The sequence below is a fragment of the Coregonus lavaretus genome, assembly GCF_964263955.1.
Source record: "Coregonus lavaretus genome assembly, contig: HAP1_SCAFFOLD_1875, whole genome shotgun sequence".
Classification (NCBI taxonomy): Eukaryota; Metazoa; Chordata; class Actinopteri; order Salmoniformes; family Salmonidae; genus Coregonus; species Coregonus lavaretus.
The window spans coordinates 12,501-40,000 of NW_028165406.1; the positions used below are offsets into that span (position 1 = coordinate 12,501).

At 41.6% G+C, this 27,500-nt stretch overlaps 1 protein-coding gene across 1 annotated transcript in view; it reads right to left on the reverse strand.

Moving 5' to 3' along the window:
* The window catches only part of aacs (acetoacetyl-CoA synthetase), a 66,529-nt gene that overhangs the window by 8,414 nt on the left and 30,615 nt on the right, over positions 1–27,500 (reverse strand). Inside the window, exons 9-12 of the mRNA XM_084191021.1 lie at positions 25,236–25,316; positions 24,603–24,727; positions 11,699–11,763; positions 8,320–8,442 (exon numbers count right to left, since the gene is read on the reverse strand). Coding sequence (XP_084047147.1) covers positions 8,320–8,442; positions 11,699–11,763; positions 24,603–24,727; positions 25,236–25,316 — 394 coding nt within the window. The remainder of the gene's footprint in view (positions 1–8,319; positions 8,443–11,698; positions 11,764–24,602; positions 24,728–25,235; positions 25,317–27,500) is intronic.

A 27,500-nucleotide genomic window follows, 5' to 3' on the forward strand; every position in this document is an offset into this window, starting at 1 on the left:
GTAGGATTGAGTGAGATTAAAAAGCTCCTCCAATACATCTGCACTAAACGTGCACACACACACACACACACACACACACACACACACACACACACACCTATTGTACTAAAAGTTCACTTGTTCAATTAATAGGAATATATGCAACATTTTCTTAAATCAGCATCTCTACATGTATGACAGCCATTCCATTCCAGTGTCTGTTGAATTCCAACACAGGCACACCTCATTCTACTGAATTAGGTACTGATTAGGTGATCACATGAACCAAATCTTATTTAACGAGGAAAAGTATAAAAACCACTGCTGTGGTCATCACTATCCTCTTGCAATAGGACCAGCTGGATGGCAAAAACTGTGCTAATAGTATCTCAAAAGTAATATTAATAACAAAAATAACTATTGACCATGCCAAAAGAGTTGAAAAGGAAAGTTTTGAGTGAGGAAAAGAAGGGTTCAATTCTGGCTTTACTGGCAGAGGGATACAGTGAGCGTCAGGTTGCTTCCATCCTTAAAATGTCAAAGACGGCGGTTCATAAGAACAAGGTCAAGCAGCAGACGTTGGAGACAACAAAGCTACAGACCGGCAGAGGGCGAAAACGACTCTCTACTGACCGGGATGACCGCCAACTCATTCCAATGTCACTCAACAGCCGTAGGATGACATCGAGTGACCTACAAAAAGAATGGCAAACGGCAGCTGGGGTGAAGTGCACGGCGATGATCTGGGGGTGCTTCAGCAAGGCTGGAATCGGGCAGATTTGTCTTTGTGAAGGATGCATGAATCAAGCCACGCACAAGGTTGTCCTGGAAGAAAACTTGCTTCCTTTTGCTCTGACATTGTTCCCCAACTCTGAGGATTGGTTTTTCCAACAGGACAATGCGCCATGCCACACAGCCAGGTCAATCAAGGTGTGGATGGAGGACCACCAGATCAAGACCCTGTCATGGCCAGCCCAATCTCCAGACCTGAACCCCATTGAGAACTTCTGGAATGTGATCAAGAGGAAGATGGATGATCACAAGCCATCAAACAAAGCCGAGCTGCTTGAATTTTTGCGCCAGGAGTGGCATAAAGTCACCCAACATCAATGTGAAAGACTGGTGGAGAGCATGCCAAGACGCATGAAAGCTGTTATTGAAAAATCAGGGTTATTCCACCAAATATTGATTTCTGAACTCTTCCTAAGTTAAAACATTAATATTGTGTTGTTTAAAAATGAACATGAACTTATTTTCTTTGCGTTATTCGAGGTCTGACAACACTGCATCTTTTTTGTTATTTTGACCAGTTGTCATTTTCTGCTAATAAATGCTCTAAATGACAATATTCTTATTTGGAATTTGGGAGAAATGTTGTCAGTAATTTATAGAATATAACAAAAATGTTATTTTTACCCAAACACATACAGTGGGGAAAAAAAGTATTTAGTCAGCCACCAATTGTGCAAGTTCTCCCACTTAAAAAGATGAGAGGCCTGTAATTTTCATCATAGGTACACGTCAACTATGACAGACAAATTGAGAAAAAAAAAATCCAGAAAATCACATTGTAGGATTTTTAATGAATTTATTTGCAAATTATGGTGGAAAATAAGTATTTGGTCACCTACAAACAAGCAAGATTTCTGGCTCTCACAGACCTGTAACTTCTTCTTTAAGAGGCTCCTCTGTCCTCCACTCGGTACCTGTATTAATGGCACCTGTTTGAACTTGTTATCAGTATAGACACCTGTCCACAACCTCAAACAGTCACACTCCAAACTCCACTATGGCCAAGACCAAAGAGCTGTCAAAGGACACCAGAAACAAAATTGTAGACCTGCACCAGGCTGGGAAGACTGAATCTGCAATAGGTAAGCATGGGGGTGGAAACATCATGCTTTGGGGCTGTTTTTCTGCAAAGGGACCAGGACGACTGATCCGTGTAAAGGAAAGAATGAATGGGGCCATGTATCGTGAGATTTTGAGTGAAAACCTCCTTCCATCAGCAAGGGCATTGAAGATGAAACGTGGCTGAGTCTTTCAGCATGACAATAATCCCAAACACACCGCCCGGGCAACGAAGGAAGCATTTCAAGGTCCTGGAGTGGCCTAGCCAGTCTCCAGATCTCAACCCCATAGAAAATCTTTGGAGGGAGTTGAAAGTCCGTGTTGCCCAGCGACAGCCCCAAAACATCACTGCTCTAGAGGAGATCTGCATGGAGGAATGGGCCAAAATACCAGCAACAGTGTGTGAAAACCTTGTGAAGACTTACAGAAAACGTTTGACCTGTGTCATTGCCAACAAAGGGTATATAACAAAGTATTGAGAAACTTTTGTTATTGACCAAATACTTATTTTCCACCATAATTTGCAAATAAATAAATAAAACATCCTACAATGTGATTTTCTGGATGATTTTTTTTCTCATTTTGTCTGTCATAGTTGACGTGTACCTATGATGAAAATTACAGGCCTCTCTCATCTTTTTAAGTGGGAGAACTTGCACAATTGGTGGCTGACTAAATACTTTTTTTCCCCACTGTGTGTGTGTGTATATATATATATATATATATATATACACACACACACACACCCACATGCATACACAAACTTAGAACACTATCAAACCAAAAGCACAGAGACCCAAATAATGGTGAATTATGCCTTCATTACTGTGAGACTTTAAAACTCTATAAACGTACACTCAGAACCAATAAAGCACAGTACAACAGCAAGCAGCTGGCACTAATTGAGGAGTCCATAAACACAAACAACTTCTGGCAAAATTGGAAAAAACAAAACAAGAGGAATTAGTGATACATAATGGTGACATATTTTAAAACACTCTACAACACCGTTCAAATTGACACAAACGCAGAACAATGCCAAATTAATGAGAAGTTGAATAGATTAGAAAAAGTTATAAAGGACAATCAAAATCCATTGGACTCCCCAATTACTGACCAGGAGCTCTATAAGAAACTTCAGGCCCTCAAATTGAAAAAAGCATGCAGACCAGATGGCATCTTAAATGAGAAGCTCAAATTCACTAGTGCAAAATGTCAATTGGCTATATTAAAACTGTTTAATTTGATCCTGAGTGTAGGTTATTTCCCTGACATCTGGACTCAAGGACTCACAACCCCAATCTTTAAGAACGGAGACAAATTTGACCCTAACAATTACATTTGGCATTTGTGTGAACAGTAACCTGGGGAAGGTTTTCTGTAGTATTATAAATGTAAGAGTCCTAAACTTCCTTAATAAACACAATGTCTTGAGTAAAAGCCTAATTGGATTTATACCAAAACATTGCACGACCGATCATATTTACACCCTACACACCCTGATAGATAAACATGTCCACCAAAATAATACCAAAATGTACGCTTGCTTTATCGACTTCCAAAAAGCTTTTGATTCTATTTGGCATACAGGACTGTTCTACAAAGTTATTGAAAGTGGTGTAGGGGGTAAAACATATGACATAATTAAATCATTGTATACTGGCAATACGTGCAGCATCAAAATTGGCAAGAAAAGAACAGAATTCTTTAACCAGGGGCGGAGCCTTCGCCAGGGTTGCAATCTGAGCCCTGCACTCATATTTACATCAACGAATTGGCCACTATTCTAGAAAAATCCCCAGCCCCTGGTGTTAGTCCACAATTCAGAGGTTAAATGCCTGCTCTTCGCAGATGACCTGTACCTGCTGTCACCCACAGCACATGGCCTACAGCAGAGCCTGGACCTGCTAGAGCAGTACTGCCAGACCTGGGCCCTGGCAGTAAACTCCAAAAATACTAAGATTATGATTTTCCAGAGAAGATCCAGATCTCAGGGAATTAGACCAAAGTTCTCAATTTGTACAAAATATATAGAGTACTGCACACACTACAATTACTTAGGCTTAAAAAGAAGCTCAACTGGACACCTTAATGATGCAGTGAATAAACAGAGAGAAAGCACGCAGGGCATTCTACGCCATTAAAAAACCAATTCAAATTGAAATACCTATTCAAATTTGGCTAAAACTAATTGCATATGTAATTTAACCAATTCCACTTTATGGCAGTGAGGTGTGGGGTCCACTTGCAAAACAAGATTTCACCAAATGGGACAAAAACCCCATTGAAACCCTGCATGCAGAGTTCTGTAAGATTCTCCTACATGTCCAGAGGAAAACTACAAACAATGCATGCAGGGCAGAATTCGGTCAATATCCACTAATAATAAAAACTCTAAAAATAGCAATTAAGTTTAGGAAACATCTAAAATACAATGACCCCCTCTCATATCATTACCAAGCCCTGCAATGCCAAGAGCTGAGCAAAGAAAAGAGTCCCCACATCCAGCTGGTCCTGGGGCTGAGTTCACAAACCTGTTCTACTAACACACTGAAGCCTCAGGACCAGAACATCCAATCAATCAGAATAAACCAAATTACAACACAGTCAAAACAAAACTACATTGCTTATTGGGAAACACAAGCACAAAGTAAAATGCAATGCTATCTGGCCCTAAATCGATAGTACACTGTGGCTAACTATTTGACCATGGTTACTGATCAAAACCTTGACAAAGTACAGGCTCAGTGAGCACAGCCTTGCCATTGAGAAGGGTAGACACAGGAAAACCTGGCTCCCTGTAGAGGAAAGGCTGTGCAACCACTGCACCACAGCAGAACCTGAGACAGAGCTGCATTTCCTGACAAAATGTCAAAAATATAAAACCATTAGAGTGTAATTTTCCCAAATTTGAAACAGTTTTTCAAGGTTTCAAAAACCTCTCTGATGAGAATAGGCTACCCGTCCTGTTGGGGGAGGACGCAGAGAGCTGTGGGTTGGCAACGCACTACATTGCTGCCTGCCATAAGATGAGGGACAGTGTCTGACAGACCAACCAACCTGCACATGTCCTCTATGCTTATTGTTATTGTTCAGTGGTTATTTTGACCCTTGGTTATTGTTGTTACTGTTGTCCCGTTGACAATATTGATTATTAATTATGTTAATATTGTACATTCCCAAAGTAAGCTTTGGCAATATGTACATTGTTACGTCATGCCAATAAAGTTAATTGAATTGAGAGAGAGAGAGAGAGAGAGAGAGATAGAGAGATAGAGAGAGATAGAGAGATAGAGAGAGAGGTGGGGGGAAGCAGTAGATGAGAGAAGGGGTCATATGGCAGTCAGGTGGAAGGATATTAGAGTTGGGAGTCTTAGCTGTGAACGTGTTAAAGTCTACAGGGGTGCGGCTAGCAGGGGGACAGGAGGAGCAGGAGGAAGGGAATACCGATCAGGCAGACCCCTGTCAGCACCCTGTGGTCCTGGCTGCTAAAAGGTTCTGACTGAAGCAGGCACTGCTGTCCTATGCTAAGACCCACGCACACACAGACACACAACAGGGTAGGTATTTAACCAGGGTAGGTTTTTAACCAGGGTAGGTTTTTAACCAGGGCTTGGGGCAAATATCTGCAAAAACAGGTGCACGCATGCACACACACAATATAAAACATACTTTCACATTCTATAACACAAACACACTATATAAAACATGCGTTCACATTCTATAACACAAACACACTATATAAAACATGCGTTCACATTCTATAACACAAACACACTATATAAAACATGCGTTCACATTCTATAACACACACACTATATAAAACATGCGTTCACATTCTATAACACAAACACACTATATAAAACATGCGTTCACATTCTATAACACAAACACACTATATAAAACATGCGTTCACATTCTATAACACACACACACTATATAAAACATGCGTTCACATTCTATAACACACACACACTATATAAAACATGCGTTCACATTCTATAACACACACACACTATATAAAACATGCGTTCACATTCTATAACACACACACACTATATAAAACATGCGTTCACATTCTATAACACAAACACACTATATAAAACATGCGTTCACATTCTATAACACAAACACACTATATAAAACATGCGTTCACATTCTATAACACACACACACTATATAAAACATGCGTTCACATTCTATAACACACACACACTATATAAAACATGCGTTCACATTCTATAACACACACACACTATATAAAACATGCGTTCACATTCTATAACACACACACACTATATAAAACATGCGTTCACATTCTATAACACACACACACTATATAAAACATGCGTTCACATTCTATAACACACACACACACACTATATAAAACATGCGTTCACATTCTATAACACAAACACACTATATAAAACATGCGTTCACATTCTATAACACACACACACTATATAAAACATGCGTTCACATTCTATAACACACACACTATATAAAACATGCGTTCACATTCTAAAAACACACACACTATATAAAACATGCGTTCACATTCTATAACACACACACACAGCCATGCATTCAGTCAGACACTTAAGATGCCTCGGTCTGCTTTGCTGTGTGTGTTCCTTTCAGGCAGACGAGAGTTGTGCCTGCGGCAGCTGACATTTCAAAGAAAGACACATGGAGTCCACTGCCACGAAACGTCGCTCAAATCAACTTGTAAATGTTAAGTGCCGAGTGGTGCTATGGGTGTCAAGAGTTCTCTCTGAAAGCCTGTCTGTCAACTGAGCACTAAGCACTGTAGAAGCTGAACCTTTTCTCTACTGGAGAAATTCTCCAACGCCACCAATGACAGAAGGTGCGTGCTAAATGGCATTCTATTTCTTATATAACGCACTACTTTTCACCAGAGCCTTATGGCCATGTGACCATATCTGGTCAAAAGTAGTGCACAACATCAGGAATAGGGTGCTATTTGGGACACATCCAGACTCCTGGAACAGGGCTCACACCTACACTCATTTACAGTAATGTCGACGCTTAGATGCTGGTAGTGTGGTAGACATTCTCCTCCGGACAATGCCTCACAGTCGGTCGTACAAATCTGCCTGCTTCTAAATGCATCCGGATTGCACTTGAACAGCTACAACTTGGTACAGAGTCTGAAGTCTTTTGGTCCTGGCTGTCTTGAGAAGAAACTTTTTCAAATATTTTTTTTTGTCTTGAGAATAAACTTTTACAAGAAGTAACTAATCTTACAGGAAGTTGTTCCCACTGTTAGATACACACGGTGGACTTGAGTGGCAGCAGCTTCAAGTAATAATGCTAATTTAGGAGTGCTGTTGAGCGGATCAGACGTGCCCGACGGCATTAGCTTAGTGGGTTAATCCTCCTTCCTTTGTGCCCGCCACCACCGATGGGAAAGTGACACAGACAGCAGGCATAGAGGGACATCACAAGGTGTCATCTCCTCCAGGAGTGAATTATTGAGTCGTAGAGTTCACCTGACCTCAGATACACACCTGCCGCTTTTATAGCTTGCAACGACCAATTAGAGTGCAGCTAAAATCGGGACGAACGGACAGGCAACCAGTCATCTGGCAGTACTGAGAATCTTCTAGGTTCCCTCAGAACAGCCTCAATTCATCGGGACATGGACTCTACAAGGTGTCGAAAGTGTTCCACAGGGATGCTGGCCCATGTTGACTCCAGTGCTTCCCACAGTTGTGTCAAGTTGGCTGGATGTCCTTTGGGTGGTGGACATCCAGCCAAGCGTGAAAAACTCAGCAGCGTTGCAGTTCTTGACACAAATCGGTGTGCTTGGCACCTACTACCATACCCCGTTCAAATGTATTTAAATCTTTAGTCTTGCCCATTCACCCTCTGAATGGCACGCATTCACAATCCATGTCTCAATTGTCTCAAGGCTTAATCCTTCTTTAACCTGTCTCCTCCCCTTCATCTACACTCATTGAAGTGGATTTAACAAGTGACATCAATAAGGGATCATACTGTAGCTTTAACCTTGATTCAACTGGTCAGTCTATGTCATGGAAAGAGCAGGTGTTCCTAATGTTTTGCACACTCTGTATACACATTTGTAATGAAAAATGGATTTGGCAGTAATTCGACCACACTGATAAGTAGTTCTTCAGAAATTGAGAAATATTACAGAAATAATGAGTTGACAGGAATCCAATCAAAGAAGATAAGAGATAGATTGTGGATAGTCTTATCAGCTCATCACCTGCCCATCAAAGCTGCTGCGTTGATTGGAACTGTGTGATTTGTTCAGAGCCGATAGTCTAGTGGTAAGGATGATCACATAATCACAATCCACCCTTCCCACTGTTCCTCCCACTTACCTCTCTCCCCCTCTTGTTTTCAAACTTGTGTAAAATGTAAAAAACATATAATTTTAGTGCGCGTCGTCAGCTGCTTGGTGTTGTACTGTGTCACGCCGTGCGGTGAGGGTCTCACCTGAGATGGAACCCAGCAGCACGTTGTTCTTGATGCAGCGGTAGACGTACTCGTAGCTCTGGGGCTTCAGGGGCGAGCCTGTGGACAGGATGGTGTGCAGGGTCTGCAGCGCGTGTGTGTTCGCTGCGCCGAAAGAGAGGAGAGATACATTAGGATGTCAGACCAGCGCTCAACAGCCTTTTCATCTCAGGACGCTTTATGAATATGGGCCCAGATCTCTCACAGCACAGTACTACAGCTGACTGGGATGAACAGGGCAAGAGAGGGACGGAGTCCACACAGAAGTTGGGCGAGGTGCCAGTGTCTCCCCCCCCCCCCCCCCCGCTGGGCTGGTTGGGAGAGGCGTACCTCCCAGATCTGAGCCCACCACGGGAGTCCCCACGCCCCACCAGGCCACCAGGTGTCAGCCAAAAATGTCAACCCAGGCACAGGACCTCCGGAGGGGCCAGGAAGCATCCCCATCCTCTAAAATATCAGCCACTCACCAGGAGCATATGCCAACACACCAACTCCCCACTGAGATAGCCACTAGGCCTATAGTGTGTGGCGCGCACATACACACGATGAATAAAGATGGGGTAGTGATTATAAGAGTGGGTTGGGACTAGTGGAGCCCCTGGAGCCGACTGTAGAATACATCTACGCTATTAACGCTCATCTGGATGTTTAAACGAGGGAGGAGGAGAGATGGCCCTCTCCACTAATTTAGTTAATCATCATTCTCCTCTTCAACTCACTCACCCAGCGTCTGAAGAGCAGAGAGGACGTTTAAATGAATGAATGCTTGGGGAGGTGACGAGGAGCGCAGACCGTGCTTTAAAACAAGCATCCCACTGGGACACACTCAGGCTGAGGCCTCTAAGAGCTACAGGTAACTGCCAAAATAATGGAAGCATGTGAGTAAATGAGGGATACAAAGTATATTGAAAGCAGGTGCTTCCACACAGGTGTGATTCCTGAGTTAATTAAGCAATTAACATCCCATCATGCTTAGGGTCATGTCTAAAAATGCTGGGCAGGCCATTATTTTGGCCATTATTTTGGCTACCATGGCAATGCCCCCATAGGATGGCAATGCCCCCATCCACAGGGCACGAGTGGTCACTGAATGGTTTGATGAGCATGAAAATGATGTAAACCATATGCCATGGCCGTCTGTCAGCAGATCTCAACCCAATTGAACACTTATAGGAGACTCTGGAGTGGTGCCCAAGACAGCGTTTTCCACCAAATTGAAGAATAGTGTCTCATCCCTCCAATAGAGTTCCAGACACTTGTAAAATCTATGCCAAGGTGCATTGAAGCTGTTCTGGCTCATGGTGGCCCAACTCTCTCTATTAAGACACTTTATGTTGGGGTTTCCTTTATTCTGGCAGTTACATGTAGATGATATGATCAGATGCTCTGCTATACTGGATGCCATTTAGCAGCAGTTTGGCACTCATGACCCTGGAGTTGTAAGTGCTGTGCTCTACCAACTGAGCCACACAAAACCATTGCTATACCTGTCCACTAACCATTGCTATACCTGTCCACTAACCATTGCTATACCTGTCCACTAACCATTGCTATACCTGTCCACTAACCATTGCTATACCTGTCCACTAACCATTGCTATACCTGTCCACTAACCATTGCTATACCTGTCCACTAACCATTGCTATACCTGTCCACTAACCATTGCTATACCTGTCCACTAACCATTGCTATACCTGTCCACTAACCATTGCTATACAGTGAGGGAAAAAAGTATTTGATCCCCTGCTGATTTTGTACGTTTGCCCACTGACAAAGACATGATCAGTCTATAATTTTAATGGTAGGTTTATTTGAACAGTGAGAGACAGAATAACAACAAAAAAAGTCCAGAAAAACGCACGTCAAAAATGTTACAAATTGATTTTTTATTTTAAAGTATTTGACCCCTCTGCAAAACATTACTTAGTACTTGGTGGCAAAACCCTTGTTGGCAATCACAGAGGTCAGACGTTTCTTATAGTTGGCCACCAGGTTTGCACACATCTCAGGAGGGATTTTGTCCCACTCCTCTTTGCAGATCTTCTCCAAGTCATTAAGGCATCGAGGCTGACATTCGGCAACTCGAACCTTCAGCTCCCTCCCCAGATTTTCTATGGGATTAAGGTCTGGAGACTGGCTAGGCCACTCCAGGACCTTAATGTGCTTCTTCTTGAGCCACTCCTTTGTTGCCTTGGCCGTGTGTTGTGGGTCATTGCCATGCTGGAATACCCATCCACGACCCATTTTCAATGCCCTGGCTGAGGGAAGGAGGTTCTCACCCAAGATTTGACGGTACATGGCCCTGTCCATCGTCCCTTTGATGCGGTGAAGATGTCCTGTCCCCTTAGCAGAAAAACAGCCCCAAAGCATAATGTTTCCACCTCCATGTTTGACGGTGGGGATGGTGTTCTTGGGGTCATAGGCAGCATTCCTCCTCCTCCAAACAAGGCGAGTTGAGTTGATGCCAAAGAGCTCGATTTTGGTCTCATCTGACAACAACACTATCACCCAGTTCTGCTCTGAATCATTCAGATGTTCATTGGCAAACTTCAGACAGGCATGTATATGTGCTTCTTGAGCAGGGGGACCTTGCGGGCGCTGCAGGATTTCAGTCCTTCACGGCGTAGTGTGTTACCAATTGTTTTCTTGGTGACTATGGTCCCAGCTGCCTTGAGATCATTGACAAGATCCTCCCGTGTAGTTCTGGGCTGATTCCTCACCGTTCTCATGATCATTGCAACTCCACGAGGTGAGATCTTGCATGGAGCCCCAGGCCGAGGGAGATTGACAGTTCTTTTGTGTTTCTTCCATTTGCGAATAATCGCACCAACTGTTGTCACCTTCTCACCAAGCTGCTTGGTGATGGTCTTGTAGCCCATTCCAGCCTTGTGTAGGTATACAATCTTGTCCCTGACATTCTTGGAGAGCTCTTTGGTCTTGGCCATGGTGGAGAGTTTGGAATCTGATTGATTGATTGATTGCTTCTGTGGACAGGTGTCTTTTATACAGGTAACAAACTGAGATTAGGAGCACTCCCTTTAAGAGTGTGCTCCTAATCTCAGCTCGTTACCTGTATAAAAGACACCTGGGAGCCAGAAATCTTTCTGATTGAGAGGGGGTCAAATACTTATTGCCCTAATTAAAATGCAAATCAATTTATAACATTTTTGACATGCGTTTTTCTGGATTTTTTTGTTGTTATTCTGTCTCTCAATGTTCAAATAAACCTACCATTAAAATTATAGACTGATCATTTCTTTGTCAGTGGGCAAACGTACAAAATCAGCAGGGAATCAAATACTTTTTTCCCCTCACTGTACCTGTCCACTAACCATTGCTATACCTGTCTGTGTCTACTCACCAGGCTTTAGATCTCTCTCCTCCAGAACAGCCAGCCATTTTGCCCCTGTCCCGAAAATAGTGATGCTAAAGAAGAGAAAAATAAAGGAGGGGATATTAAGACACACAAAGGATAATAAGACAAGGTAATAAGACAAGATAATAAGATGCAGGATAATAAGACACAAAGGAGGGGATAATAAGACACAGCGGCTAATAAGACACAGAAAGGCTAATTAGACACAACGGCTAATAAAGACAAAGGCTAATAAGATACATAAAGGATAATACACAAAGGAGGGGATAATAAGACAAAGGATAATAAGACACAAAGGAGGGGATAATAATACACAGGATAATAAGACATGATAATAAGACACAAAGGATAAGACACGCAAGGATAAGACAAAGGAAAATAAGACAGGATAATAAGACACACAGGATAATAAGACCCGGGATAATAAGACACAAAGGAGGGGATAATAAGATGGGATAATAACACACATAAAGGAGGGGATATTAAGAACATAAAGGATATTAAGATAAAAGATAAGACAAATCATAATAAGACAAAGGATAATAAGACAAAGGATAATAAGACAGAGGGGAAAATAAGACATAGGATAATAAGACAAAGGATAATACGACACACAAAGAATAAGACAACAGATAAGAAACAAAGGATAATAAGACACAAAGGATAATAGAACACATAAAGGAGGGGATAATAAGGCAAAGGATAATAAGACAGGATAACAATGCACAATGGATAAGACAAAGGATTTTAAGACAAAGGATAAGACACAAAAATGATAATAGGACACATAAAGGATAATAAAACAAGATAATAAGACAGGATAATAAGACACAAAGTAGGGGATAATAAGACAAAGGATAATAAGACACAAAGGATAATAAGACCCTGTATAATGAGACTCAGGATAATAAAACACATAAAGGAGGGGATAATAAGACAAAGGATAAAACACACAAAGGATTAAGACAAAGGATAATAAGACACGCAAATTATAATAAGACAAAGGATAATAAGACAAGACAATAAGACACAGGAGGGGATAATTTGAACATAAAGAATAATAAGACACACAGGATAATAAGACACACAGGATAATAAGACACATAAATGACAATAAGACACACAAAGGATAATAAAACACAGGATAAGACACAAAGGATAATAAGACCCAGGATAATAAGACTCTGGATAATAAAACACATTAAGGATAATAAGACAAAGGATAATAAGACACATAAAGGAAGGGATAATTTGAACATAAAGGAAAATAAGACAAAGGATAATAAGACAGAATAATACGACAAAGGATAATAAGACAGGATAATAAGACACAAAGGAGGGGATAATAAGACACTAAGGATAATAAGACCATAAAGGATAAGACAAAGGTTAATAAGACAAAGGATAAGACAAAAGGGATAATAAGACATGAGATGCAAAAATACATTGATCAAGTGACTGACAGAAAAACAATATAGGCTACGCAAAAAAACAATATAGGCTACGCAAAATGGCTCCTTTTTATGTGAAATAATTACACTAGCTACAGTGCCTTCAGAAAGTATTCATACCCCTTGACTTATTCCACAATTCTGAATTGATGTTTTATTCCACCCATAATGACAGTGAAAAATGTTTACACATTTTTGCAAATGTATTGAAAATTAGATACATAAATACATAAATATCTAATTTACATAAGTATTTACACCCAAGTCAATACTTTGTAGAAGCACCTTTGACATCGATTACAGCTGTACGTTTTTCTGGGTAAGAGCTTTCCACACCTGGATTGTGCAACATTTGCCCATTATTCTTTTCAAAAAAAATTTAAACTCTGTCAAATTGGTTGTTGATCATTGCTAGACAACCATAGATTAAGTCGATTTTCAAAACTGTAACTCGGCCACTCAGGAACATTCACTGTCTTCTTGTGTTTTAGGTTATTGTCCTGCTGAAAGTTGAATTCATCTTCCAGTGGAACGCAGACCGAGTCTTGTTGCAAACAGGCTTCCTTTTCACTATGTCAATTGGTTAGCATTCAGAAATCATGTTAAAACACTATTATTGCACACAGAGTGAGTCCATGCAACTTAATGTGACTTTTGTATTGCACATTTATTCTCCTGAACTTATTTAGGCCTGCCATAAAGTGGTTGAATACTTATTGACTCAAGACATTTGGGCTGTTCATTTTTTATTCCTCTGTGTAAAAAATACTAAAATAATAAACACACACACACACAGTGGCTTGCGAAAGTATTCACCCCCCTTGGCATTTTTGCTATTTTGTTGCCTTACAACCTGGAAATAAAATTGATTTTTTGGGGGGTTTGTATCATTTGATTTACACAACATGCCTACCACTTTGAAGACGCAAAATATTTTTTCCTTGTGAAACAAACAAGAAATAAGACAAAAAAACTGAAAACTTGAGCGTGCATAACTATTCACCCCCCCCCCCGGGTTTGGCCGGTGTAGGCCGTCATTGTAAATAAGAATTTGTTCTTAACTGACTTGCCTAGTTAAATAAAGGTAAAATAAAATAAAAATAAAAAATAAATACAACAGATTCTCAATTGGATTGAGGTCTGGGCTTTGACTAGGCCATTCCAATATATTGAAATGATCAATTAGCCTTTTAAAATGATAAACTTGGATTAGCAAACACAAAGTGCCATTGGAACACAGGACTGATGGTTGCTGATAATGGGCCTCTGTACGCCTATGTAGATATTCCATTTATTTATCAGCCGTTTCCAGCTACAATAGCCATTTACAACATTAATGTCTACACTGTAGGTCTGATCAATTTAATTCGAAAACAAGGACATTTCTAAGTGACCCCAAAGTTTTGAACGGTAGTGTATACACACACACACTTCCACTTTGACATGATGGGATATTGTGTGTAGGCCAGTGACAAAAATCTCAATTTAATCCATTTTAAATTCAGGCTGTAACACAACAAAATGTGGAAAAAGTTAAGGGGTGTGAATACTTTCTGAAGGCACTGCACATAACACTCTAAATCTATCGACAAAGACGAGTCAAGCTGAAAAGTTTTCTAGAAAAATGTGTGCCGTGTTCGACAAACACCTTAAATGACAATGAACAAATGTATACTGTTTCTACTGTGACAGTCGGGACACAAAATAATATAAAATGGTCCTTGTTCTGTCCAGGTGGACCGCAAAACGACCAGCAGCGCGCAATAAATAGAAATTGATTTGTGACCGTGATTGTCCTGTCTAGGTCGCGATCGAAAACCCATAATAGAAGCCCCAAACCAAGGCTGTGAGAGGGTGACATGATGGGTTCAGATGTCAACTGTTCATGACAAAGTAATATCATAGTAGGGGTGAGGTGACGAGGTGTCAAACCCATCTCCTGTCGCACTGCCCACCCCAGCCCACACTACCCCAGCCCACCCCTGCTAAAGGAAATGAACAACTGGAATGTGTCCCAAATGGCAACCTATTCCCTATATAGTGTATTCCTTTAAACCAGGGCCCATAGGGACGCATGCCATGACGGGTTGAAATGGCCTTGAGACAAGCGACAGGTCGTTACTCATTTCAACCACACATCATCAAATCAGAATCAGAACGACTGTGCTTTTAAAAGGCCCAGTGCAGTCAAAAACGTGATTTTCCTATGTTTTATATATATTTATATTTCCACACTATGAGGTTGGAACAATACTGTGAAAATGATGATAATGCCCTTTTAGTGTAAGAGCTGCTTGAAAAAGACCGCCTGAAATGTCAGCCTGTTTTGGTGGGATAGAGTTTTGGCCTTCCATGGTGACATCACCAGGCAGTAAATTAGTTAATAGACCAATAAGAAGGAGAGTTCCGAACCTCTCTGCCAATAAGAGAACATTTTCAGTTTTCCCCTCCCCACTCAGACCACTCCCAGACAGTCCTAGCTAAATTATTGCTTGAGAAATTGCTCTTTGCTGAGAAGTTAATAGTTTATTTTTAACCATTTGAATTCAAAACAATCACTATGCATGCCAGTCGCTCTTGGTTAAGAGTTGAGGAGAGACTGACTGCATCACTTCTTTTTATAAGAAACATTGTGTTGAAAATCCCAAATTCTTTGGATAGTCAATTTACACACAGCTCTGACACACACACTTACCCCACCAGGGGTCTTTTCACAGCCCACAAATCCAGAACAAATTCAACAGGAACTCTGTTCCATCTCATATTGCTGGTTTCAAAAAACAGATAAAGCAACACCTCACGGCACAACGTCTCTCCCTTATTCGACCTAGATAGTTTGTGTGTATCTATTGATATGTAGGCTACGTGTGCCTTTTGTACATTTATGTAGTTCTGTCCTTGAGCTGTTCTTGTCTATTAATGTTCTGTATTATGTCATGTGTCATGTTTTGTGTGGACCCCAGGAAGAGTAGCTGCTGCTTTTGCAACAGCTAATGGGGATCCTAATAAAATACCAATCACAGTAAGGTACTTAATTGTTACCCAGAAATGATTTGATATTGAGATAAAAACGGCTGCTTTGGACCTTTAATGCTTTTCCTGTCTCATGTGACTGTTCTTTCATTTATATCATTAGCCCAGCCAGTCTCACACACAGTGGGGTCAGAAATTGACATCTTTGATAAAAATGAGCAAATATGACTATCCAATAAATAATTAAAATACTGAGCGATATTGTATGAAGAAGAAAAAAAAAACATCGGAAATGATATTCTCTTATACTAATAGAATTGCTCAGAGATTTTTTGGTTTAACAAGTAATCGTTTTTTTTCTTAAAAAAATATTGGGGTAAAAATTTGACACCCGTTTTCAAAACCTCACCTTGCGAGGATAACGGCACAGCCTTTTTGAGTTGGAAACATTGTGAGGGATCTTAGACCGTTCCTCCATACAGACAGTGTTGGGGAGTAACTGAATTCATGTAACCAGTTACATGTAATCTGATTTTGAAAAACTTGATGATTACTTATTGTGTTACTTGTAATTTCAGAAAGGATATTTGCGGGAAAAAATACAGACACCTTTCTGTTTTTAAGCATTGAAAAAAGGTGCAAAATTTAAATTTGTGCCACCGGAGCGAGTCTGACCACAAGTCAGAGACCACTATGATGACACACCAAATGCGTTCGATCGATCCTTGTCTTCTTCTAATGCCTCTTAAAAGCGCCAATCAGCAGTAGAAACATAACAAAGCCATCTCCCTCTCTCTATTTTGGTAAAAAGCTGAGCGATGGGGCAGGAGAAATTTAACCACCCAAATTCATAGACAGAGAAATGGATGCAAGGACTGACCATCCATGATATCAAAATGATTAGGTACCCATTGACTTATTCCACATTTGGTTGTGTTACAGCCTGAATTCAAAATGGATTCAACATATGTTTGTTCTCACCCATCTACACACTATACCAAATAATGACAAAGTGAAAACATGTTTGAGGGACCTTACAAATAATTGTATGTGCGGGGTACAGAGATAGGTAGTTATACAAAAATCATGTTAATCACGATTATGTGACTTGTTAAGCAAATGTTTACTGAACTTATTTAGGCTCGCCATAACAAAGGGGCTGAATAATTGACTCAAGACATTTCAGCTTTTCATTTTTAATTAAATTTGTAAAAAATTATAGAAACATAATTCCACTTTGACATTTGAATTCATTTTAAATTCAGGCAATAACAACAAAATGTGGAAAAAAAGTCAACGGGTCTGAATACTTTCTGAAGGCACTGTATATAGTGGTATTAACTAAAAGCAGCCATACATTATCCAACATTTATTTGGATATTTTATTGGCAGAAGAAAGTGGCTTATTTTTTATGGCAGAATAATGATATAAAGCCAGCTGTGTTTGGGCCCGACCCTTCACCTGTAACCTTTAGATGGTGCTGTTCGCATCACTAAACACCCAGCTGTGTTTGGGCCCGACCCTTCACCTGTAACCTTTAGATGGTGCTGTTCGCATCACTAAACACCCAGCTGTGTTTGGGCCCGACCCTTCACCTGTAACCTTTAGATGGTGCTGTTCGCATCACTAAACACCCAGCTGTGTTTGGGCCCGACCCTTCACCTGTAACCTTTAGATGGTGCTGTTCGCATCACTAAACACCCAGCTGTGTTTGGGCCTGACCCTTCACCTGTAACCTTTAGATGGTGCTGTTCGCATCACTAAACACCCAGCTGTGTTTGGGCCTGACCCTTCACCTGTAACCTTTAGATGGTGCTGTTCGCATCACTAAACACCCAGCTGTGTTTGGGCCCGACCCTTCACCTGTAACCTTTAGATGGTGCTGTTCGCATCACTAAACACCCAGCTGTGTTTGGGCCTGACCCTTCACCTGTAACCTTTAGATGGTGCTGTTCGCATCACTAAACACCCAGCTGTGTTTGGGCCTGACCCTTCACCTGTAACCTTTAGATGGTGCTGTTCGCATCACTAAACACCCAGCTGTGTTTGGGCCTGACCCTTCACCTGTAACCTTTAGATGGTGCTGTTCGCATCACTAAACACCCAGCTGTACACATCAATAATAATAATAATATTTAATTTGTAGAGTGCATTTCCCACACTCATTGCGCATCAATGACACTGGGAGAGCTATGAGCCGTGATGTTAGACGACAGTCTAGAAACTATCATTAGGACAAACTATATTTAGCCCTTAATATTGGCCAAATTATTGCCTTAAGCAATGGGGTCCCAATGGATTTCTACATTGTGTGTATTTAAAAAATGTCATAATTACTAGCTTACACTTGTTTTAAGACCATGTACTGTACATGCCAACAATACACCCATCACCTCATTAAGACGTGACATGCTGGGCATATGGCATTCACTCCACTGCAAAACTTGGGCCTAGTCTGGTATGCCTAGTTTTCTACCGTCCTGCACAGGTTCCAATAGGATTACAGCAACAGTCCTTCCAATGGAGCCTCGTATTGTAGACCAACAGGTCCTCCATGTTGGTAGGTGTGCGGTGCGTGCACTGTCCAGTGTTGAATAAGAAACAAGGCTAATTTTGCCCAGGAAATCCATCTGACTGAGAAACAATGGGTCTCTGGTGAAGAGGAGGAACAACCTCTCCTTTGTCCTTGACTACACTCCCCCCCGCTCCCGCCTTTCTCTCGCGCTCTTCTTTCTTCTCAGGTAGACTACAAGAGGAAGACAATCACATGTATCGATCCTGTTTTACCATCTACTTCCACCATTCAATGGGAGAGATATTAAAACAGGACTTTCTTTTTTTTTTTTTTTTTTTTTTTTTTTACAGTGGGCTGGCTGAATGAGTGCTTCATTGGGTTCCTTTACACCGCTGAACAGTCTCTGTCCATGTTTCTTCCCTGGAAAATCAATGATCAGCCATTTATGTGGTGTGAGCTCCTCCTGGCTGTCTCCTCCTGCTCCTTCAATTGCTCAGACAAGCACCTTGTATCAGAGAACCCATTGACAACCTTCAGACAATCCCCAAACAACCTTCTACCAGCAGGTCACAAAGCGGGATGGGAAGGATAGGAAAGTTACCGAGCGAGAGAGCTAACATTTGGAATTTGACTCGAGAACAACTTTGCTCCCGAAGCTGTCTCGACGTTAGGCTTAGAAGAATGTTTGAAGAAAATACAAAAATCAGTTGACATGTTGTGATTTCGTTAGCAAGGAAACCGTGTCTCATACGCCAGCCTCCAATTCAGATTGTTGGTCAGGACCTAATTGCTGATGGTCTTGTCATTCAGGGCTCCCTTGAAAAATAGACATTGGTCTCAATGAGACTCCCTGCCTAAATAACGTTGTTTTTTTTCTGCTTTCAGCATTTCATGATAGTGTTCAACACTCAGACTACTACAATTTGTCTGAGATTCCTCTTTGGACAACCATCATCAGGAAACCATACAACACCCTGATGAGGAATATAGACGGTTACAGAAGAGAAAGAAGAGGGAGGAGGGAGGAAGAGCAGACAACATGTCTGGATTATCCCCCAGTGTCTAGTCACTAAATGTCTTGATTATCCCCCAGTGTCTAGTCACCAAATGTCTGGATTATCCCCCAGTGTCTAGTCACTAAAGAGGTCTGGATTATCCCCCAGTGTCTAGTCACTAAAGAGGTCTGGATTATCCCCAGTGTCTAGTCACTAAAGAGGTCTGGATTATCCCCAGTGTCTAGTCACTAAATGTCTGAATTATCCCCCAGTGTCTAGTCACTAAAGAGGTCTGGATTATCCCCAGTGTCTAGTCACTAAATGTCTGGATTATCCCCCAGTGTCTAGTCACCAAATGTCTGGATTATCCCCCAGTGTCTAGTCACCAAATGTCTGGATTATCCCCCAGTGTCTAGTCACCAAATGTCTGGATTATCCCCCAGTGTCTAGTCACCAAATGTCTGGATTATCCTCCAGTGTCTACTCACCAAATGTCTGGATTATCCCCCAGTGTCTAGTCACCAAATGTCTGGATTGTCCCCCAGTGTCTAGTCACTAAAGAGGTCTGGATTATCCCCCAGTGTCTAGTCACTAAAGAGGTCTGGATTATCCCCCAGTGTCTAGTCACCAAATGTCTGGATTATCCCCCAGTGTCGAGTCACTAAAGATGTCTGGATTATCCCCCAGTGTCTAATGACCCTTCACTAAAGATGTCTGGATTATCCCCCAGTGTCTAATGACCCTTCACTAAATATGTCTGGATTATCCCCCAATGTCTAATGACCCTTCACTAAAGATGTCTGGATTATCCCCCAGTGTCTAGTCACCAAATGTCTGGATTATCCCCCAGTGTCTAGTCACTAAAGAGGTCTGGATTATCCCCCAGTGTCTAGTCACCAAATGTCTGGATTATCCCCCAGTGTCGAGTCACTAAAGATGTCTGGATTATCCCCCAGTGTCTAATGACCCTTCACTAAAGATGTCTGGATTATCCCCCAGTGTCTAATGACCCTTCACTAAATATGTCTGGATTATCCCCCAGTGTCTAATGGCCCTTCACTAAAGATGTCTGGATTATCCCCCAGTGTCTAATGACCCTTCACTAAATATGTCTGGATTATCCCCCAATGTCTAATGACCCTTCACTAAAGATGTCTGGATTATCCCCCAGTGTCTAATGGCCCTTCACTAAATATGTCTGGATTATCCCCCAGTGTCTAATGGCCCTTCACTAAATATGTCTGGATTATCCCCCAGTGTCTAATGGCCCTTCACTAAATATGTCTGGATTCCCCCCCAGTGTCTAATGACCCTTCACTAAATATGTCTGGATTATCCCCCAGTGTCTAATGACCCTTCACTAAATATGTCTGGATTATCCCCCAGTGTCTAATGGCCCTTCACTAAATATGTCTGGATTATCCCCCAGTGTCTAATGGCCCTTCACTAAATATGTCTGGATTATCCCCCAGTGTCTAATGACCCTTCACTAAATATGTCTGGATTATCCCCCAGTGTCTAATGGCCCTTCACTAAATATGTCTGGATTATCCCCCAGTGTCTAATGACCCTTCACTAAATATGTCTGGATTATCCCCCAGTGTCTAATGACCCTTCACTAAATATGTCTGGATTATCCCCCAGTGTCTAATGGCCCTTCACTAAATATGTCTGGATTATCCCCCAGTGTCTAATGACCCTTCACTAAATATGTCTGGATTATCCCCCAGTGTCTAATGACCCTTCACTAAATATGTCTGGATTATCCCCCAGTGTCTAATGACCCTTCACTAAATATGTCTGGATTATCCCCCAGTGTCTAATGACCCTTCACTAAATATGTCTGGATTATCCCCCAGTGTCTAATGGCCCTTCACTAAATATGTCTGGATTATCCCCCAGTGTCTAATGACCCTTCACTAAATATGTCTGGATTATCCCCCAGTGTCTAATGACCCTTCACTAAAGATGTCTGGATTATCCCCCAGTGTCTAATGGCCCTTCACTAAATATGTCTGGATTATCCCCCAGTGTCTAATGGCCCTTCACTAAATATGTCTGGATTATCCCCCAGTGTCTAATGGCCCTTCACTAAATATGTCTGGATTTCCCCCCAGTGTCTAATGACCCTTCACTAAATATGTCTCGATTATCCCCCAGTGTCTAATGGCCCTTCACTAAATATGTCTGGATTATCCCCCAGTGTCTAATGACCCTTCACTAAATATGTCTGGATTATCCCCCAGTGTCTAATGGCCCTTCACTAAATATGTCTGGATTATCCCCCAGTGTCTAATGACCCTTCACTAAATATGTCTGGATTATCCCCCAGTGTCTAATGACCCTTCACTAAATATGTCTGGATTATCCCCAGTGTCTAATGGCCCTTCACTAAATATGTCTGGATTATCCCCCAGTGTCTAATGACCCTTCACTAAATATGTCTGGATTATCCCCCAGTGTCTAATGACCCTTCACTAAATATGTCTGGATTATCCCCCAGTGTCTAATGGCCCTTCACTAAATATGTCTGGATTATCCCCCAGTGTCTAATGGCCCTTCACTAAATATGTCTGGATTATCCCCCAGTGTCTAATGGCCCTTCACTAAATATGTCTGGATTATCCCCCAGTGTCTAATGACCCTTCACTAAATATGTCTGGATTATCCCCCAGTGTCTAATGACCCTTCACTAAAGATGTCTGGATTATCCCCCAGTGTCTAATGGCCCTTCACTAAATATGTCTGGATTATCCCCCAGTGTCTAATGGCCCTTCACTAAATATGTCTGGATTATCCCCCAGTGTCTAATGGCCCTTCACTAAATATGTCTGGATTTCCCCCCAGTGTCTAATGACCCTTCACTAAATATGTCTGGATTATCCCCCAGTGTCTAATGACCCTTCACTAAATATGTCTGGATTATCCCCCAGTGTCTAATGACCCTTCACTAAATATGTCTGGATTATCCCCCAGTGTCTAATGGCCCTTCACTAAATATGTCTGGATTATCCCCCAGTGTCTAATGACCCTTCACTAAATATGTCTGGATTATCCCCCAGTGTCTAATGACCCTTCACTAAATATGTCTGGATTATCCCCCAGTGTCTAATGACCCTTCACTAAATATGTCTGGATTATCCCCCAGTGTCTAATGGCCCTTCACTAAATATGTCTGGATTATCCCCCAGTGTCTAATGACCCTTCACTAAATATGTCTGGATTATCCCCCAGTGTCTAGTCACTAAATATGTCTGGATTATCCCCCAGTGTCTAATGACCCTTCACTAAATATGTCTGGATTATCCCCCAGTGTCTAATGACCCTTCACTAAATATGTCTGGATTATCCCCCAGTGTCTAGTCTCTAAATATGTCTGGATTATCCCCCAGTGTCTAATGACCCTTCACTAAATATGTCTGGATTATCCCCCAGTGTCTAATGACCCTTCACTAAATATGTCTGGATTATCCCCCAGTGTCTAGTCACCAAATATGTCTGGATTATCCCCCAGTGTCTAATGACCCTTCACTAAATATGTCTGGATTATCCCCCAGTGTCTAATGACCCTTCACTAAATATGTCTGGATTATCCCCCAGTGTCTAGTCACTAAAGAGGTCTGGATTACCCCCCAGTGTCTAATGGCCCTTCACTAAAACTACAGCATATTAGGGGGTCATTGTATAGTTTCTACATCACTATACATACGTGTGTGTTTCATACATGGTGCTGCATTTCTTCTGATGAGCGCCACATACAGGAATATCTGGTTGATACAGGCTGCACACATGATCAATGTGTTGGTGTGCTTAGGCCTGAAAATCGTCGGCGGCTGCTATAACAATATATTTCTATTTCCCCCCTTTGAGAGGAACAGCGGTGGGAACACAATGAGAAACCAAGAATACAGGGCTGTTTCATCCCAGCCAATACACAGCATTAGGTGTGTGTACACACACACACACACACACACACACACACACACACACACACACACCCCTCTATGTGTGTTCTGAGGTGAGTGTGTAAACAGGTGGCTCCTATTACATATACCTAGACAAGGATGAATCGATAAAACCCTAAATAACCTCGCCTGCAGCCTTGTGGAATCCAAGTCAGGTGTTTTCATCCCACTCTCACATGGTTTAAATAAAAATGTCACCCACCACACCACGCATACAAGCTTGCAGGCTTGTCAGTCTCCATGGCAACTGCCAGATAACAGCCCAGCCTCCCTCTTCGTTTGCCCCAGATGCTTATCATGGGTCAGTTTAGCATTTCCCTACTAATGGTTAAAGTTAGATTGGGATTGGGGAAGGGGCAGCTAAACCTAGGGGGCATTGGTGCAGACACTGTAGGGACCTGAGTGGACTGCTACATGCAGTAAGTCAGTGCTTACCAACCTTACATGCAGTAAGTCAGTGCCCCCCCCCCCCCCCCGAGCCATTCCCCCATGGGTCTTTTCAGCACGAGCATACCTGATTTATCTAATCATGAATCAGGTGAGCTGGTGGCAGAATATAACAAATATTTGTACATAATTTAATTTGGTTGAATGTCTGGGCGGGCCCTGAGGACTGGGTTGGGAAACACTGATCTAGGTAATGCTACCCTTACACTGACATCCTTCCTCCCCAATCACAGAACAGCTACTGGATTTGGTTCAGGGGGAAGTGTTGAGATGTTCGCAATAATGTGAGTGGCAAGGCCCTACTATGTGGGTTTTCCATCCTCTCTGCCGTATTGACCAGATGAACCCGTACCCTTCCATAATTTGACAAATGACAGGTGTAGACCACACAGCTAAAAAATAAATAATAAAAATATATAAATAAAAAGGGATTCGCAAAATAATCAGGGCCGCAAAAACCAGCGCAACGGAAGATTTGTTCACTCGTATCCCCTATTTTCCCAACAGACTTAGTTAGGGAAGTTGGGAGAGATTAGACTTACCCCAATTGGTCCACAAGGTCCCAGAGGACGTTGGGTGTGGGCATGAGAGGTGAGCCGTCGTACAGAACCACAGAGGCCCCTACGGCCAGCGACGTCACCAGCCAGTTCCACATCATCCAGCCCGTCTGATGGAAACAAGAGGGGAAGGCCCGTCAGGAAACACCCAGGCTTCCCTCTGCATCACACCCTCATAGGCCCATGGTAGGAATGCAAATAGAGCATAATTGTGGAGAGAGTGTGTGTCGTATGTGCTTACGTCTGTTCTGTAAAAATCAAAGAGGACAAGGACTGTGTTGCTACCCTTCTATGCGGATGGAATGAATTCCACTGATTTCTCTGGTCCCTCTGTCAGTACGTGGCTGTCAATTCTATTGCAGTGATGTTGCACTTTTCATCAGTCGTGACCATTCCCCACTCACCACAGCTTGTTAGAAAACAGAGGCTTTCAACCACTTGACTTGATGAATAGGATTCTCTAACTTTTGCATCCTGTTTGTTTGTGGTCTTTGAACAAATTAATAAAACACTGTCTGATTGGTTAGTTACTTGCCAATCTGTACTCGGACTGGCAAAACTGGTTGCGATTACATAATTGTTTTAATGTCATTGGGACGTTTTGACCAGATGACTCACTGTGGTGTAGTAGATGATGACATCACTGCTGGTCACGTTCCCATGGAGAACGTGCTCCTTTAGATGCTGGATAAGCGTCCCCTACAGATAGGATAGATAGATAAGACAGATAAGACAGATAAGACAGATAAGACAGATAAGACAGATAAGAGTGGGACAGGGAGAGAAAGCGAGGAAGCGATGTAGGGAGAGGGAGAGACAGGAATGATAGCTTGGTAAACCCAGGGTCGAAGAATGAATGAGAGAAACATAAGCCTAGAGTCCGTTTTTCAGGGATTATAGTCAATTCAATATAGCGCTAGAGGTGTATACGATTCTCCTGAGGCCTGATCCAAGCCAGCATTGCTCTTTCACCTTTAGCTGGAGAAAGCAACTGCTAGGGTCCCATTCGATCCAAATCTGTGACCATGTCAAAATAACATTCTTGAGTTCATCATGATGTAATACGCAGGTGAGTTTCTTCTGGTTTCATATTATAAACACTGATTAGTTCATGTATCCAAATTTGTATTCTAGAAGGACACGAGGCAAACCATGCTCAGTATGGAAGTTCACCAATGGGTGGATAATGATGTCTATATGAAAAGGAATACAAGCGTAATAAATAAATACATACAAATTCCTTCTGAATTATAGGTTCACTCTATAGTAGTCTCAGGTTGAAGCTCAAAGTTAAAATTCAAATCATACTACCATCACATCTAAGCCAATATGTATAGAATGCCGTTTGGGTCTTTGCGTGTCCAAAAAGATCAACGTCAAATAAAGCTTTTAATTTGACATGTTAAATAACAAAATAAATAAATAACGATGTGTTTACAATACTGCGTTGGTAATAAGCCATTATTTGTTCCAACCAAATGGAAAAATGTCTGTAGACATTTAAAAATTAGATCAAGGTCGAGCAGGATAAAACATGTTAGCTAGGTAGTCCAACATTCTCCCAACATGCAACCATCCCAGAAGCAGGGGAGACAGGATGCTGATTCTGTTGCTTCTGCCTGCCAGCCAGCCACATCCCAAGCAGTTGCACCCGATTCATCCCATCTAGTCAAAATACAGAATAATAATCAAGCATTTTGTCAACATTGATGACAGTTTGGAAACTGGAGGTAGGCCGTCTCCCTACTACGTTGACTACGGTTTGCAGTATGACAAAGTCACTCACAAATATCTTTGATACAGATGTTATTATCAACTTCTGGGTCGTCACTAGTTACCACAGCCACAAAGTCATAAACTCCGCCTATTTCTAAAAAATGTATTCTTAAAATCTGATTTTAAACCTAACCCTACTTCTAACCTTATGCCTAACCTTGAATTAACACCAAAATCTAATTTCTGTTCTGATGAATTTTTACGATATAGCCAATACGATATAGATATGGCTGTAGAAACTAGAGGAAACCCAACTTCAGGGCTAGCTAGCTAGCTTTAGCTTGGTACCTAGCTAGCACCAATGCAACCAGCCTGAAAACAATGACCAGAAACTGCAATCATTTTCAATATTCTTACCAATGATTTAGTAATCCATGAGACTAAGTATTAGCTAGGCAGTCACTTGTTGTTCTCCCATTGAAATCAAACTTCAGTTCATGAAAATAACTAGCTAGCTAGCTAGATTAGGAATGACCCCATTTAGTCGACTGGTCGATTGTTTGGTCAATAGGCTGTTGGACGACAGATTTTCTTAGTCGAGCAGTTGCAATTTATTTTATTTCTCATGGCACATGAGACACCTGTGTGATTCGCTCCTGTCTCCGTGGACTAAGGCATGAGTGCCACAAGGATATTTGCCTTGGCAGCAAAGCTATTCGAGAAAATAGAGAAAAGAGAAATTGCATTAGTTTCAAAATTGTATTGGTTTTACATAAATGGCTACAGCTTTGGACCTGACACCGTTTGTGAGAGTATTCCTTAGGCCTGCATTGTGTGTGAAGATAGTGTTTTGGGTATTATTTAAAATGTTGAGTCAAGAAGAAGGGTAGTGTGGCTTAGATACAGAAAGCACGTCTCTCTCCAGAATGCACTCTCTCCCGCCAATTCGTGCACATTCATTGTTTCATAACTTTATTGTGTGAATTGTTTGCCCTTTGATTGTTAGTGTCTATCAGTTCACCATCACATATAAAAATCACCAGCAGTACATTTACCCTTAATTCCCATAATTTAATAATCTACAACGTTTGTTTGGTTATGGTAATTTCTGTTAATGCATTTAATATATTATTATTATGATTATTATTTACAGTCGTTTAGAGCTCA